Source organism: Epinephelus lanceolatus, chromosome 22 (assembly GCF_041903045.1).
Source record: "Epinephelus lanceolatus isolate andai-2023 chromosome 22, ASM4190304v1, whole genome shotgun sequence".
Classification (NCBI taxonomy): Eukaryota; Metazoa; Chordata; class Actinopteri; order Perciformes; family Serranidae; genus Epinephelus; species Epinephelus lanceolatus.
In genome coordinates this window covers 24,615,686-24,630,684 of record NC_135755.1, presented here as the reverse complement: position 1 = coordinate 24,630,684, position 14,999 = coordinate 24,615,686, and the positions used below count along the sequence as shown (strand labels likewise).

Sequence of the window (14,999 nt, the reverse complement as noted above, 5' to 3'; positions counted from 1 at the left end):
TCACTACGACCCCCCACACATTACCACAGTGAACGAAACCATGTGACCTCCTTGGAACCGTCTGATATTCAGTAATGAAACAAGTTGGACTTTCGAACTGTTGCACATCAATGAAAGAGTGTAAACAGAGTTACTGTGGGGAATATAATTAAAGCATGATACAGCCCGATCATGTATGACGAATTTATCTGGCATTGCAGCGGTGCATCAAAGGGAAATATTAAACACTGAACTATAAATCAAAAGTGATGGTGTCGGTTTCTGCAGCATGACTCCAATTAACCCCTTGCATCAACCATCAGTCCAACTTCTCTCAGTCCCCACTATAGGGTTTAATATGAATTTTTTAATTGATTTTAAAGTTAACACAGTAGAACATATAGCATAAATCAGTGTCTTAAACAACTTGGCAACCTTTCAGTAGGGGTTCAGTGGAGTTTGTTTTCCTCTGATTTCCAGAGGAGCTGCTATAAGACCAGTGCTCAGGTCACAGTTCTGTGCACATGTATACCGTTGTTAATTTAAAGCCAAACCATACTGAAAAAGACAGTCCATGTCAAGGTCAAACCAGGTCTACAGATGAGATGACTGGCATATAAAGAACTCTCTGCCTGCACCGTTACCACAGGACTAACATCTGATGTACAAGTAGTCAGCTGGTCCCAGTCGTCTGGATTTCTTTATCCGTGCTTGGAGCTCGGATGTAGGGTGCACTGTTGGTCACACCCTCAGAGGGAAAGACAAGTGTGTCCCTTATTTCACTTTCTATACAGTTTTTTCACATTTTCCGCACACAAATATATTCAAACGCCCCCGTCTCTCACAATATACAACACTCCAACCCTGGGGCCTCAGCCCTCGTTACTCTGCATTCCACCAACAGCTGAACAGTCTTGAGCCTAATCACATTGGGCTATTTTTGCTGCTGCCCCTCGTATCAATCACAACAACTTAAGCGCTGCACTGAAGCGGTCCTCCGTGCTGTTAATGTGCCACATGCCTGTGGTTGAAAGATGCGTTTGAGATTAGTCTTTGGAAATGAAAACTAGTCGACTAGTAAAAGCAGATGGGGATATAGCCAGACGTCATTGATGTGTGGATTCTTTTGCAAAATGATGTTAGCTATAAGGGTTTCTAACAGTAGAAGTGTGTTAAAGTAATAAGAGTATTCACCATCTTGTCTAAAGTCCCTTGATGTAGCTGTAACTTGAAGATTTGAATCTAGGCGATAAAGTGAGATGAAAGTATGCCTTTAGCTAGGGGAGCCCCCTCCCTCCACCCGTTCACTTCTCCTGTGTTATCCTTCCCTTGACACACAATGCTCGCACAAATTGGCAAGCCTGCAAAAGGCGGCTTTTTCTTCTCCTCCAAGTGGAACTAATAACCTCACACAGTAAATTCCCCAGCTGGTACCTTAAGGACCAACACCAATAATTACATAAATGTTCGGATGTTAGCATATGCCCGACAGTCATTTTCCAGGTATCATTTTGCGCCGCATTCCTCAAGCACCCCAGGATACAGTTTAGCTGGTGGTGGGTTGAGGTAATCTTTCTTTCCTCCCAGGCTCTTGTTTCTCTTCTTGGCACTTTTTCAACGATTGGATCATTCAGAGAAGAATATGTGTTACAGCTAATGTGGAGGTGCTGTGTCTGTGAGTCTTTGAGTCACTGGGAATGGTTTCTTAAGATGTTATCTCTGTGGGAATTTAAAGAGCCTTAAATGTGATTGTTGGATAATAACCATATTGGAAAACTTACCAAAGCTATTTAGGTTTCAGGAATGTTTAAAGCTGCACTAATATATTTTTTTTTATCAACAGTAGATCAGATGTTTTTCCCTTATTTCTTATCTTGTTAATCATGAGAGGTCAAAACTAGAGGTCTTCACAGTTCCAAAATAACAAATCCGAACACAAATGGACCTGGGAAATTTGTTCCATGGTTATTCTGTTGTCACTTATTTTGTTGTTGTTGTTGTGATGCTACACATGGTTAGATTGGTGAGAGGTTCAGTGTATTTTACGGAAACCATGAGCACCGAAGGATATTTCATTCAGATTTATTTGCATGGTAAACAATAGGAATGGACCCGAAACCGAAGTCCTGAGATGGGCCTCGGGTCCTTTGGTCTGGGTAGGCCCATGAAGACGTCTAGTCCAAAGTCCAACAACACTAGTATTATAAATAACTTAATTGTAAGACCAATGCATGTCTATTTGTTGGGTAGGGTGTGTGCTTGGGTGGGGTCCTAACCCACCGGTGGAGAAGCGCTGTATCAGAGGATGGTGAACTTGAGTTTACCTCCAGGAGCCTGGAGCCTCCAGTGAATATTTCCTCTTTGCAGCCACTCCTGTACGTTTGCACATTGAGTGTAATTCATAGAGGCAGGATCAGTCTTTTCCGTGTTCAGTTGTGGACTCGCCTTTGATTCCTTCTGAAAGGCGTCGGGAGTCTCGCACACTTCCATCTGATGTTTGCCAGAGACATCATGTTAGGTCACATCCAGGGGAGAAACACACACTTTTGACGTTTGTGACATTAATCATAGGTGATTAATCATCTCCCAGAGTGTTACTGGGCCTTTGATGTGTAGGTTCCCCCCGGAGGCCCACACAGACACATTATCTAAAAATCACCTTGAACGTTGTAAACCTGTCAGCTGAATTTTTGGGCTCTTTGCCTCAACCTGTCTCTTTTAACTTTTTTTTTTTCAAAAACCCTGCTACACTTGATCTCAGTGATGTCTTCCTGTTTATCAGTTTTTCTAACGATACAATCAGAATTTCACGGCTTATCTTGATGTCCCAGCCTAGTTGCTGGTCTTTTAGACCATTGTAGCTGTCAGGTTGTGTTGATTCTGAAAGGCGGAAGAAATAAACCTGAAATTTCTTGTTTCTGTGTTCTACAGGGACTTGTCCAACAACAGCATCGGTTGTCTCAATGTGGACATCTTCAAGGGCCTCACCAGTCTGATCAGACTGTAAGTCATTTTTTATGAATCTATGAATTGTTTGCCAAACCAGGTGTTTATGTAATCACGTCTTTGTAATAAAATATGATAAATGATTACTGTTTTTCCATCTTTCTTTTTTTCCCCAGAAATCTTTCAGGGAACATGTTCTCTTCACTGGCTCAGGGGACTTTTGACAGCTTGGCGTCTCTGAAGTCACTGTAAGTATGATAACAAGCATGGTGTATGACGCAAGCCATACAACCAACATACCAACACCCCTGAAAATCCATGTCACCTGACTATTCACGTACATTGGGCATGTGCATGCTGACTTAAACAGGAAGCAAATTGTGTGCTCTGCGGCTGGTTGCTTAGTTACAGAAAATACCACTAAGATGGCAACAAGTAAAACTAGAGATTCTTTGCTTGGACCGAGGAGGTGGAACTGTTACTGAAAGTAGCAAATGAGTATAAGGCAGTCAAGTCAAAAAACAGATTGGGAGTTGTTGCAAAGCTAATATGACGATATGTCTGAATGGTATCGGGAGCATTTATGGTATCCATAGCCGTGGGCGCCATGGAAATGGGAAAGGCGTACCCATACGAGATGGATAAAATCACAAAAGGTATGTAGACTAAGCTATAAGGTTTTGGTTTGATACGTCATGACTGATAAGACCCAATTGGGAAGCAAACACGGGTGTTTCTACCCATCCAAACTAAAATGCAGCCCTGGAGTTTTCAAACTAAAATGGGGTCAGCAGCATTTTCAAAGGTCTTTATTTTAAGGGTTTAAGGGTTCCAAAACTGAAAGAGTACATGAACATGAGTATAAGGCAGTCAAGGCAAAAAAAACAGATTGGGAGTTGTTGCAAAGCAAATACAACAACATGTCAGAGCAGTACCGGGAGCATTTATGTTATCCATAGCCGTGGACGCCATGGAAATGGGAAAGGAGTACCCATGCGAGATGGATAAAAAAGCCTAAGTCATAAAATGTGTGTTTCTGTCAATCCACAGAGAGTTTCAGACACCTTACCTGCTGTGTGACTGCAACCTCCTGTGGCTGCTGCGTTGGATCAAAGAGAGAAACATCATGGTCAAGAACACCAAGTGCTCCTTCCCCCAGTCTCTCCAGGGCCAGTTCATTACCTCCATCAGGCCGGAGCTCCTCACCTGTGGTAGGAACACACAAACAAAAATTTGTATGCATGTGAACACAGACTGGACACAGCAGAAAGATGTCACCCTAAAATAGTAGTTGTTGAATCATTCGCTATTCCAGTGACACCATCTGATGTGTCATTTGTCCAGTCTCAGACATTTTGAAAGGTTGAAATAAGTCATGCTGAGTTGTGACAGAGATTGTAGTGTCAAAATGGCGCGTTGTCTCTTTAATTTTTCTATTTTGGTATCAGTGAGGCTGCTGGTGTTTGGGGAACGGGGGCTTGTGCAATGACACGGGAGATAAGGAAAGGGCTGCCCAGGCCAGTGCTGCCTTTGTTTGTACTTGCTCATGTCTTATCAGTTTGGCACTCATCACAGTGAGGGATTATGAAATACATGGCACAGATCTAGCAGGAGCTGCGGCCTGACATGAATGACAAATTACCCGGAATTCAAAGCGCTGTTTTAGTTTCCCATGTGTCCAGAAAGTGCCAAAATTGAAACAAAGAGGCATTGTGTCCAGAGAAAATGGAATTAAAAATGATTTGTGACAAATATGAACTAAGTAACAATATTTTTTCTGGGAGAAATGACTACCCTGAATCTCTTCCTAACTTCTGTCTGGTGTCCTCAGATGCTCCACTCGAGCTGCCCTCCTTCCAGCTGACTCCGTCCCAGCGGCAGGTTGTCTTTCAGGGGGACAGCCTGCCATTCCAGTGTCAGGCCTCCTTCGTGGCCGAGGACATGCAGGTGCTGTGGTACCAGAATGGCCGTATGGTCAAGCCCGACGCCGCCCAAGGGATCTTCATTGAGAAGCGCATGGTGCAGAACTGCTCTCTAATTGCGAGGTACGGCAGTGTACAGTCATGTCAATGCTAACCAAAGGTGGTGAGTGTATGCTCTGTGTCACAATTAAGCTGACTGTTGTGTCAGAAATATCTGAAATTTCCCTGGTTTCTCCTTCACGTTTCCCATCAGTGCGTTGACCATCTCAAACATTCAGCCCGGCTTTACTGGGAACTGGGAGTGCCGGGTCAGGACAAGCAGGGGCAACACCACCAGGACTGTCCACATTGTGGTGTTGGAGAGTTCTGCAGCGTACTGCGCTCCTGAACGCATCTCCAACAACAAGGGAGAGTTCAAGTGAGTGAACACTCACATTTGGATGGATGATATGAAGAATATCAGATATCAAATTTTGACCAAATATGTCAATATCATATGGTGACAATATTGTAAAGTTGGTCCTTTCACAAAATGTTTACACAATGTGACTTTTGAGGAATAATTATTAGTAAAGTGGATGTCAAAGAAGTGAGTAAAGGCAAACAATAGAGCAGAGACAACAGTCTCAACAGCAGCCTTTAAAACCAGGAAAATACAACACTTATTATATCCAAAATCTGAGACAATATGTAGTCTCATATCACAATATCATATTATATGTCTATTTTGCCCAGCCCTACACACACACATGAGCAGACACAGAAGTACTCGCTCATACTAGTCACCTTAAGATATGAGTACAACTCTATCAGGCTTTTATGTTGGGTTTAAATGGCTTATTGGGTATTTTAGAAACTAAATTACATTAGTGAACAGTCGCTGTATTGATATGTAATGTGTTTTTTTGTTAATCAGACCTTGTTATTTGCCAAATTGCATTCTCACAAAGTAACCAGGAACCAGTTCTTAAAGTAAAGCATGGTCACCATGCTGTCATATCAAGCACTGTGGCTCCCCCTTGTGGTGTAACATATGAATTACTTCAAGGCTCAGGCCACAGCCATTACATCTCTGTGTTGCTATTAATGTTACACACATTATGACACAAACTAAGGAGAAAACAAGGACATTGCATGTATTATTTAATGATGAATGGAAACAGCAGGACTGTGATTACTCGACTCCCTCTAGATGGCCCCGCACCCTGGCCGGGATCAGAGCCTACCTCCCCTGCAACAGACTGCCATCGAGCGCAGGCACCTACTCAGGCAGCTCAGGCGAAGAGCAGCGAGCGTGGCGCTTCTGTGATCGCAAGGGGCTTTGGGCGGAGGACGACTACTCCCGCTGCCAGTTCCAGAAAGATGTCACAAGATTCCTATATGTCATCAACCAGGTCTGTGTCGTGGTTAATGAGACTGTGATTTTCTGCTCTGTGACCTCGTTAACTGTCTTTGTTTCAATATTAATTCACTCCTTTGAGTTCGTCTTATCCTGTCTGTGCCTCCCTCTTTGTTTGGACCATTTCAATCAGATACTGACTAATTGTGTATCTCTGTATCTTTCTGCCAGATGCCTCTGAACGAGAGCAATGTGGTGGCCAGGGCCCGACGTCTGTTGGTCTACACAATAGACGCTGCCAACTTCTCGGACAAGATGGACATTATCTTTGTGGCTGAGATGATTGAGAAGTTTGGCAAGTTTGTCGAGAAGTTTAAAGATGTAAGTATAATGGTTGCTCTTGTGTCTGTGTGCTTATGTTCACCGTAGAATGCGATGCATGTGTTTGGTGTATTACCCCCTTTCAAGGACAAATAGATTAATGCTCAACAGCTGTTTGTTGTCATGTTGTTTAATGAGAAAGGATGTCTTGTCACGACTTTGGGCACAGCTGTAGGCTGACGAAAAGAAAAGTTTTCAAAGTAAAGGAGCTCCTTGCATGTTGTAACTGCTGTAAGCAAAGAACGCTATATTTTAAAGTATAAAGTTGGGCGACACCATGCTTCAAATGTCGTCACGTAGCTATGAGTCTCTCTCTCAAGCATGTGTTCTACATTACATGTCTTCTGACTCCATCCATCCTTTGAGCTGCTACTATATGTAGTCAGCCGGTGCTGTGAATTTCCTAGCTGACGAATATTTGTGTATTCACTCATGTCGATATTCTTGTCTCCCAGCTAGGTGAGGTGATGGTAAGCATGGCCAGTAACTTGATGCTGGCCGACGAAAGGGTGCTCTGGATGGCTCAGCGTGAAGCCATGGCCTGCTCCCGCATCATTGCCTGCCTCCAGAAGATTGTTGTCTACCGCCTGGCCACAGCCCAGGTCTTCTCCCTGGTTAGTACCATCAACAACACTATGGGCCGAATTTTTTTGGCAGTGCTACAACCAATGCAAGCAGCGCCTAAGTTTTATCCTGACTTTGACAGGAACATGCAAAGTCCACACACAGATGCCCTGGCTGATGGGTGCTGTTGTGCAGTGGTTATCTATCAACACTGTAGCAGTGTTGGGCAAGTTACTCTCAAAATGCAATTAAGTACATAGTACTAAATACCTTCATTTGAAATGTAGAAGTTATTTTATAATATTACTCTCTGTGTAGAGTAATCAGTTACTTATTACACTACTTTTTCGTTCACCAAAATGACCTCAGAAGAACGAATAGGAATTTTAAATGGATGAAGTTCATGTTGTTTCACAGCAGGTGATCAGAGCACAAAAGCTTCAGTTTATTACCGTTCATTTCAGGTCACCTACAGTGATTAACAGTACTTATTAAATATCCTGCCTTTTATCAATAATAGTGTGATAATATAGAACAGTTGAATAGCCTCGACCTTTTAAAATAAATGAACAGCCTTGGACATAGGGAGGGTCAGGCAGAGGATCTGAGCCTGATTTTGAGATACAGATAAATATTTATGGGCCTATGATAAGAAACACAATAAACAAATGTTGAAATTAGCACAAAAAACAGAATCGTGTGCAATTAACTCACTGTGATGTACGCAAATTAATACTACAGACCTGAAAGACCCACCTGCTGGTTCCTGGTATGACAGTCAGCTACAACAGCAGTGAAGAGAGTGGAGTGGAGAGCAATGCAGTGCCGGTGTTGCTCTGTAGTTGTAGGGGATGTGAATGGAAATATATCCAACATATAGGCTACTAACATCACTCAGATGTGCCCATCACCAGGACAAACAAAAAAACAAACTGGAGGCCAGCTCCTTATCCACACTACTTTCCAACAGCCTTAGGACACAAAAGCAGAATGGGGTACGTTGTAGATGTTGCAGGTTTCTTAATGGAAACACACCAAACATGATAATGCACAGTAGATGCACGCTTCCATGTGCCCAATGACACGTTTGGCGAGTTTAGTTTGGCAGAAACAACACAAAAACACTCTCCAACACAAAAACAATCTAGAGTGATAAATAGCACGACTGGGGAGATTAAAATATGTGTTTATAATTTTTGGGTGAAATGTCCCTTTTAAATGAATTGAGTCAGAGTTCATTGTTCCTGTTGTCCTTCCAGACATCCCCCAACATAGCACTGGAGGCCCACGCTGTCAGGGCCAACGACTGGAACGGCATGACCTGCATGTTGTTCCAGAGGCTCACCCCCGAGCGCACACCCGGACAGGACCGCCAACTCACCTTCAAATGCAACACAACCAGCTCATTCTCCAGCATCCTTCACAAGGTCAGCTCCTACTAGAAATAATTATAATGTGTCAGCAGGTTGCTGTGGGCAAGGTATTCTCTTGGTGTTTGGTTCAGATTGCAGTAAACACATAAAAATCAACAAAACAGGAAAAATATGGAATACATTTTTACTTGCTGGTGTCTTTTGTCCCTATAGAGCACCATTGTGGAGGCTTCCCTGCAGCTTCCTCAGTCTCTCTTTACCCAGGCTGCACTCCCTGGACAGGTGGAGGACACGGTCTACAAGCTCCATCTACTGGGCCTCCGCAATGGCAAGTTTTTCCCCTCCACAGGCAACTCCTCCCAGCTGGCTGATAGTGGGAAGAGGAGGAGTGTTGCCACCCCTGTCATCATGGCCAAGATAGGTGAGTCATTGTGTTTTGCTTTCATCACGTGTTTAATATGTTTATTTTTTTACAACAGAGTGAAGAAATGTGAAAATATTCCGAGATATAATAACACTGACTCATAAAGCAGACACATTTTCACACAATGAAATAAAAACTTGACAGCAGACTTTCACTGTCAGCTCTTCCCGTCTGTGTTTTACCACCAGACGGCATGTCTTTGCGTGTCCTGAGGACGCCCGTTAACATCACCCTGCGGCGCTTTGCCCGCGGCTCAGACGCCGTGTCCGCCTGCTGGAACTTCAGCCTGGCAGGAGGCCACGGAGGATGGCAGAGCGACGGCTGCCGCATCCTGGGCCACCATGACAACTTTACCACCATATCCTGCAACTCTCTGGGCAACTACGGCCTCCTGATGGTAGGCGGGGTTATTGATTTTGACCATTTGGAAAGTGATGACTTCCATTGATCCGTATCAACATGGCCTGGATTTCAATTGATAGTTTTTAAATGTAAATCACTTTCATGTACTCCTTTTAGCTAACTGGCTCTCTAATGGCCATTACAAAATACTGTCAAGTCTACTAAAGGTTCATAAGATGACACTGAACCAGGAAAACATACTGCTTGCACTTTGTAATTGTCTATAAGCATGATAACTCTTGGGTTATAACATGTAGCAACGTGAAGTGACAATAATACTTTAAAACCGAGAATTTATCACCTCATCTGTCACGCAGGACCTCAGCAGTGTGGAGTATTTCTCTCCAAGCATCCAGCCCCTGCACCCGGTCATCTACGCCACTGCTATCATACTGCTTATCTGCCTGTTCACCATTATCATCAGCTACATTTACCATCACAGGTAAGACGAGACTGCTCCATAGACTACTGTCTCTCTTTTGTCTATGTTTCCTTTAATTATGATTGATTGTGTTAGTGTTTACTTCTTACAAATCTTTTAAGTTACAATTTTCCTTTGTTAATATGATGACACCAATAAACAATGGTGCATGACAATGATTGAGGGACTGTTTAAGTAAAGGCTTGTGTAGAGCCTTGTGATAGGATTTGGGTATTGTAATAAAGTGCAAGATTTCCCACCACCATTTTTTTTTATTTAACTTAATGTTTTTTTAATTCTGTTATTGCAAAACTCTTCAGAAACCAAAAGTTAGAATTTCCCCCCCGAATATATTGTCAGTATCACTGCCTCGCCCCGGTGGGGTAAAGACAAAACTGTTGCCATTTAGATCAACATAAACAATTGTTTCATCCATAAGTAAGAAATGCTTGCTCATCAGGGCATTTTAATTCTGTAATCTTCTGTCTCTGTGACCTCAGGTCTGTCCGTGTGAGCCGCAAGTTTTGGCACATGTTGGTCAACCTCTGCTTCCACGTCTCCCTCACCTGCGGGGTCTTTGTAGGTGGCATAAATCAGACGCGATACGCAAGCGCGTGCCAAGCGGTGAGTATACGCCACCCGCACACCTCCCGACACTCCCGCTGCGTTTGCCTCCAAACTCAGCAGCCGGCGGTGAAAAATGAACAAGTGCTTCGGATGTTTTCAAGGAAAAAAATGTTGGGAGAAAGTTGCCTTTGGCGAAGTTCACTCGGCTTGTAAAAAAAAACTTGTGGAAACACAGTAAAAGATGCATAGAAAGATACAGTAGATCGTTTCCATGGCTGCAGGCGATCCTGCGCCTCCCATCATGGTGTGTTGTACTGAGACACATTACTTATTCATATTTCATTGCACAAAGTACCTGGATAAAGGATTTTGGCAGAGAACTTTTTGTTTATTTATTTAATCCCCTCTGGCATGAAGATATATCTCACAGGGTGATTTTTCAGCTCGGGCCAACGATGACATACTCAATACAAAATTGCTCAAGGATCATTATGCCATTTAAAATACTCTTACGCACTGCATTCCATCATCTTTATTTTTATTGGGGGAATTTAACAACGGGTGCCTTTTATCATTCCGATGAAGGAGATTGATTGCATTTCTTTATGCTTTTGTAAATGTCAGGTATATTATGGTGCATTCTCTTCTAGGTGGGTATCTTGCTGCACTATTCAACTCTGGCTACCACTCTGTGGGTGGGCGTGACGGCACGCAACATTTACAAGCAGGTAACACGCAAGGCCAAGCGCTATGAAGAGCTGGACGAACCTCCCCCTCCACCACGACCTATGCTGAGGTACGATACAACAACTCTTCCATTACAACGCTAGGAACGAAATTATGACATTTAGGCTGTATTTACTGCCTTAATGTCTTTGCAGACTTCATGTTATTTGTCAGTAAACTACTCGGTGAGATCTGCTGTTGTTAATTACAGCTTTCTCACAGTTCTATCTTACTGCTGTGTCTCCTCCTTACCTTCTGTACGTGAGGAAGTTAAACTTATTTCTTGCTGTCCTCTGTTTCTTTTGCATTAGACGTGGATCTGCACAAGCATGCCAGCACAGATAAAATCATAGCAGTCTGGCAATGTAAACTACACTTGGATTTCTAACTGTTCAGAAGAAATGGGAATGTTTTTCGGAAGATGTGTTTGACATAATCAGGTCGTGTGAAGATACCTGACACCTATCTTTATCTTTACCGGCAGGCAAGACAGAGCAGGCAACATTAATGTAGCCCAGGTTTAAGATGGTGGTGGATGACAGGCTGTGCCATGTTTTAAAATGATGTCAGCTTTACATTCTTTATATATTTTTGCTTGACATGCAAGTGAGAAGAGGTCATTGAGCTCTCTCTAGTTATGCGTGTCCATGTGTGTTGGCGAAACTGCCACATGGTGTCAGTGTAGAGGCCTGAAATACCACAGGGCATCTGTGTCCAGTTCATGCCTGCTTGTCGCCCCACAATCAGAAATACTGAAATCCTCTCTGTGCTTTCTCCGAAAGGTTCTACTTAATCGGCGGAGGGATACCCATCATTGTGTGTGGGATCACCGCAGCAGCTAACATCAAAAACTACGGCAGCCGGACCAGTGCACCATAGTAAGTAGTGCCTGTATAGGAAGCAATTAAAGCTCCTTTCTCTCAGTGTGTGCTGTCATTTTATCTGTACAATAACATTTAACAAAGGAGCATCCAGGCTCATTACATTCTGTCCTCAGGAGGAGTTGGATTTAGCTATCGACCGGCCAGGCTGCATCGCTTTAGTAAATAATGGATATTTTTACGAGGGTTGGAAAAGTTTATTCCCTGAAGTTCTGATTATGGAGGCCTATTAATGTTATGTGCATCCAAGCAACAAGCAACTGCTGCCAGTTTACAGCGAACTCCTCCACCCCGCTCCTACAGTAGCAGCTGTTTAGATTGTGCAACGCGGCTGACTAATTGAGAAATCTGGACCCGTATCTGTATGAAGTCTTTGGAGTTTAATTAATTTCTTGCAAGCAAGACAAATCCAGCCTGTGTTATTAAATGTAATGGGACAGTTATTTTAAAAATGAGACGCAAAAGTTTCTCAGAGAGTCGTTTTAAGTTTGTGGAGTAAATAATGACGGTGACAGATTAAGATGAGGAGATGTGGTATTGTTTTAACGAGCACTGTTGGCAATTTTCCTTTTAGGGTGTGCTATATAATTTCAGTAATTGCTAAATGATGAACTTGATTTAATTGAGGGGTGAAACATCTTTGAGAATCTTAAAAGCCACATCTATGATCATACTTTAAATTAAATGTTTGATTTGTCTTGTCTGTCTGTGTTCCCTCTAGTTGCTGGATGGCATGGGAGCCCAGTATCGGGGCTTTTTACGGCCCAGTAGGATTCATCATCTTTGTAGACTGCATGTACTTCCTCAGCATCCTGCTCCAGTTGCGCCGCCACCCTGAACGCCGTTACGAGCTCAAGGAGCCGACTGAAGAGCAGCAGCATCTGGCTCCAGCCAACACAGAAGCAGGGCCAGATGGTCCCAGCAGCCACTGCCACCCCCTCACTCTCCAGCTCCAGCCTCACGAGGCATCATCCTCCATAGTGTCCGCTCCCCACGCTGTGCCTCTGGCGGCCTTGGAGAATGAGCACACCTTCGCCGCTCAGCTGATGGGTGCTGCAGGGGCGTTAGGGCTGTATGCTGCCCTGTGGGTATTCGGGGCCATGGCTGTATCGCAGGACCACCCCTTTGACTTAGCTTTCACCTGCCTGTTTGGGGTGGCCGCGCTGGCACTGGGGGCGTTCATGGTGGCGCATCACTGTGTCAACAGGCAGGATATGAGGCGCTATTGGTCCCAGGCTTGTTGCTCTGGGAGACGAGCCTACTCTGCACAGGAGGACGTCCTTCTGCCACAGCCAGGCGTGGCAATGACATCCACAGCAGGATCTGCGAGCAAGGCAGATGGGGAGTCAACAAAGTGTGGCCACAGCAGTGCTGACTCTTCTTACACAAATAAGAGTGCCCCGAGCATGCGCCCCTCCGCCCACGGCAGCAAGCTGACCAATCTGCACGCAGAGGCAGCGCAGTGCAAGTCGGCATCGGCCCCGGTCACCGCCAATGGTGCAGCCCTTTTGGACAACAGCCTGACTGAACATTCACTAGACAATGAAATCAAAATGCATGTAGCACCAGTTGAGGTGCAGTTCCGCCCGATGAACAACATCAACAACCCAGCAGCTGCCACAAACGGACACACGGGCAGGCACCACAAAAACAGAGCACGTGCGCACAGGGCGAGTCGACTAACTGTGCTGCGAGAATACGCCTACGACGTCCCCACCAGCGTGGATGGTAGCGTGCAGAGCGCCCCACACAGGCGTCACCACCATTATGACGTAGCAGCACGCAACAGCCGACGGGCGGCCTACATGGCCTACAGAGAGCGGCATCAGAGTCAGATGCAGCAGGACAGCAGTGACAGCGCAAGCTTGCCACGCCGCTCCCGCTACGCAGACAAAGGAGGCGGCAGCACCCTGGGGAACGGGTCAGTGGTGACGGAGGAGAGTGAGCGGGCGACTCCTGCTGCAGAGTCGAGCTCAAGTAAAGACTCTGGTCCTGTAGAGCAGCCCAGCGGCACAGAACTAGAAAGCCAACCCAAGTCGTATGGGCTCAACCTTGTCACTCAAAATGGCGGCACACTTAAAGAGAATGGACAGGCAGTGCCTTTGATTAACACAGAGAGTACAGCCAGTATAAAGACCGGCTTGTGGAAACATGAAACTACCGTGTAGCGACAGTTTCCGTCCCAAAGACTGCATCGTCTAATGCTCTCGCCTTTAAACTGTGAAATGTCTTTTTTGGGTTGTATGTTAATTTCACGTACAATCAAACCATTACTGCCACTGAACTGTCTTTGTAGATATGTTTTTGTAAATGGTCTATTTTTATAACTGTTAATCAAGCCTTTTTATTCCGTTTTCAGAGTTCTGTATATAAATCTGCATGGTCTGAGCTGTGGCCCTGTGCATTCCCTACCCTGGGAATATTTTTTTCCATTTTCTAGTTTGTCCCAACAATAATAAAAACAAAAAGTTCTGTTCACTTAATTGAAAGTTTTTACTCTTGTGATAACACCCACAATCTCCTCTTGGGTCTCCGCAGCCAGTGCAAAGGTGAGTCAGAGCTGTTTTGTTTCCAAGAATTACTCTTGCTGACAATATATGACAAGCTGGTAATTGGGTTTTTCGCTGACCTTCAGGTGGCCTCAGGTTTTTTTTTTCCTCCACGGTGGAGCAGCACTTTAATTGCAACTGGCTGGTGGCTTTGGGCTCTATAGGTGTTTTCTCCCTGCCTGCTGGCAGATTTGATGAGCGCACCGTATATTCTGGGCTCCCGCTGACTTGATGCCCGGGCTGTGATTGACAGCTGACTCACAGGGCATGAGAAGAAAGAATAATGAGAGGAGTGTAGCTCCTGACTCCTCCACAGCCTACAGCTGAACTGGAGTCCCACTCACAGCTTGACATCCCTGTTGGGCAGAGAGCATATAACAGACATAAAGTATGATTCGACTGCTGAGTACTCTGGAGATGGATTAGTGTGAATGTTTCTGACATGGTGCTTGTGTCAACAGCCACGGGCAACTCAAGTTTGACGTCGAATCAGTTCTCAGCATTTGTAGGCTTTAAGGTTAGCTG

At 44.5% G+C, this 14,999-nt stretch overlaps 1 protein-coding gene across 1 annotated transcript in view; it reads left to right on the top strand.

Annotated features, from left to right (window-relative positions):
• adgra3 (adhesion G protein-coupled receptor A3) overlaps positions 1-14,408 on the top strand; it is a 34,529-nt gene extending 20,121 nt beyond the window's left edge. Inside the window, exons 4-19 of the mRNA XM_033610037.2 lie at positions 2,911-2,982; positions 3,102-3,173; positions 3,976-4,136; positions 4,757-4,970; positions 5,101-5,265; positions 6,040-6,241; positions 6,418-6,567; positions 7,023-7,181; positions 8,391-8,558; positions 8,718-8,925; positions 9,117-9,325; positions 9,648-9,772; positions 10,252-10,375; positions 10,969-11,114; positions 11,827-11,922; positions 12,647-14,408. Coding sequence (XP_033465928.2) covers positions 2,911-2,982; positions 3,102-3,173; positions 3,976-4,136; positions 4,757-4,970; positions 5,101-5,265; positions 6,040-6,241; positions 6,418-6,567; positions 7,023-7,181; positions 8,391-8,558; positions 8,718-8,925; positions 9,117-9,325; positions 9,648-9,772; positions 10,252-10,375; positions 10,969-11,114; positions 11,827-11,922; positions 12,647-14,093 — 3,718 coding nt within the window. The 3' untranslated portion in view covers positions 14,094-14,408. The remainder of the gene's footprint in view (positions 1-2,910; positions 2,983-3,101; positions 3,174-3,975; positions 4,137-4,756; positions 4,971-5,100; positions 5,266-6,039; positions 6,242-6,417; positions 6,568-7,022; positions 7,182-8,390; positions 8,559-8,717; positions 8,926-9,116; positions 9,326-9,647; positions 9,773-10,251; positions 10,376-10,968; positions 11,115-11,826; positions 11,923-12,646) is intronic.
• Positions 14,409-14,999: the final 591 nt, after the last annotated feature.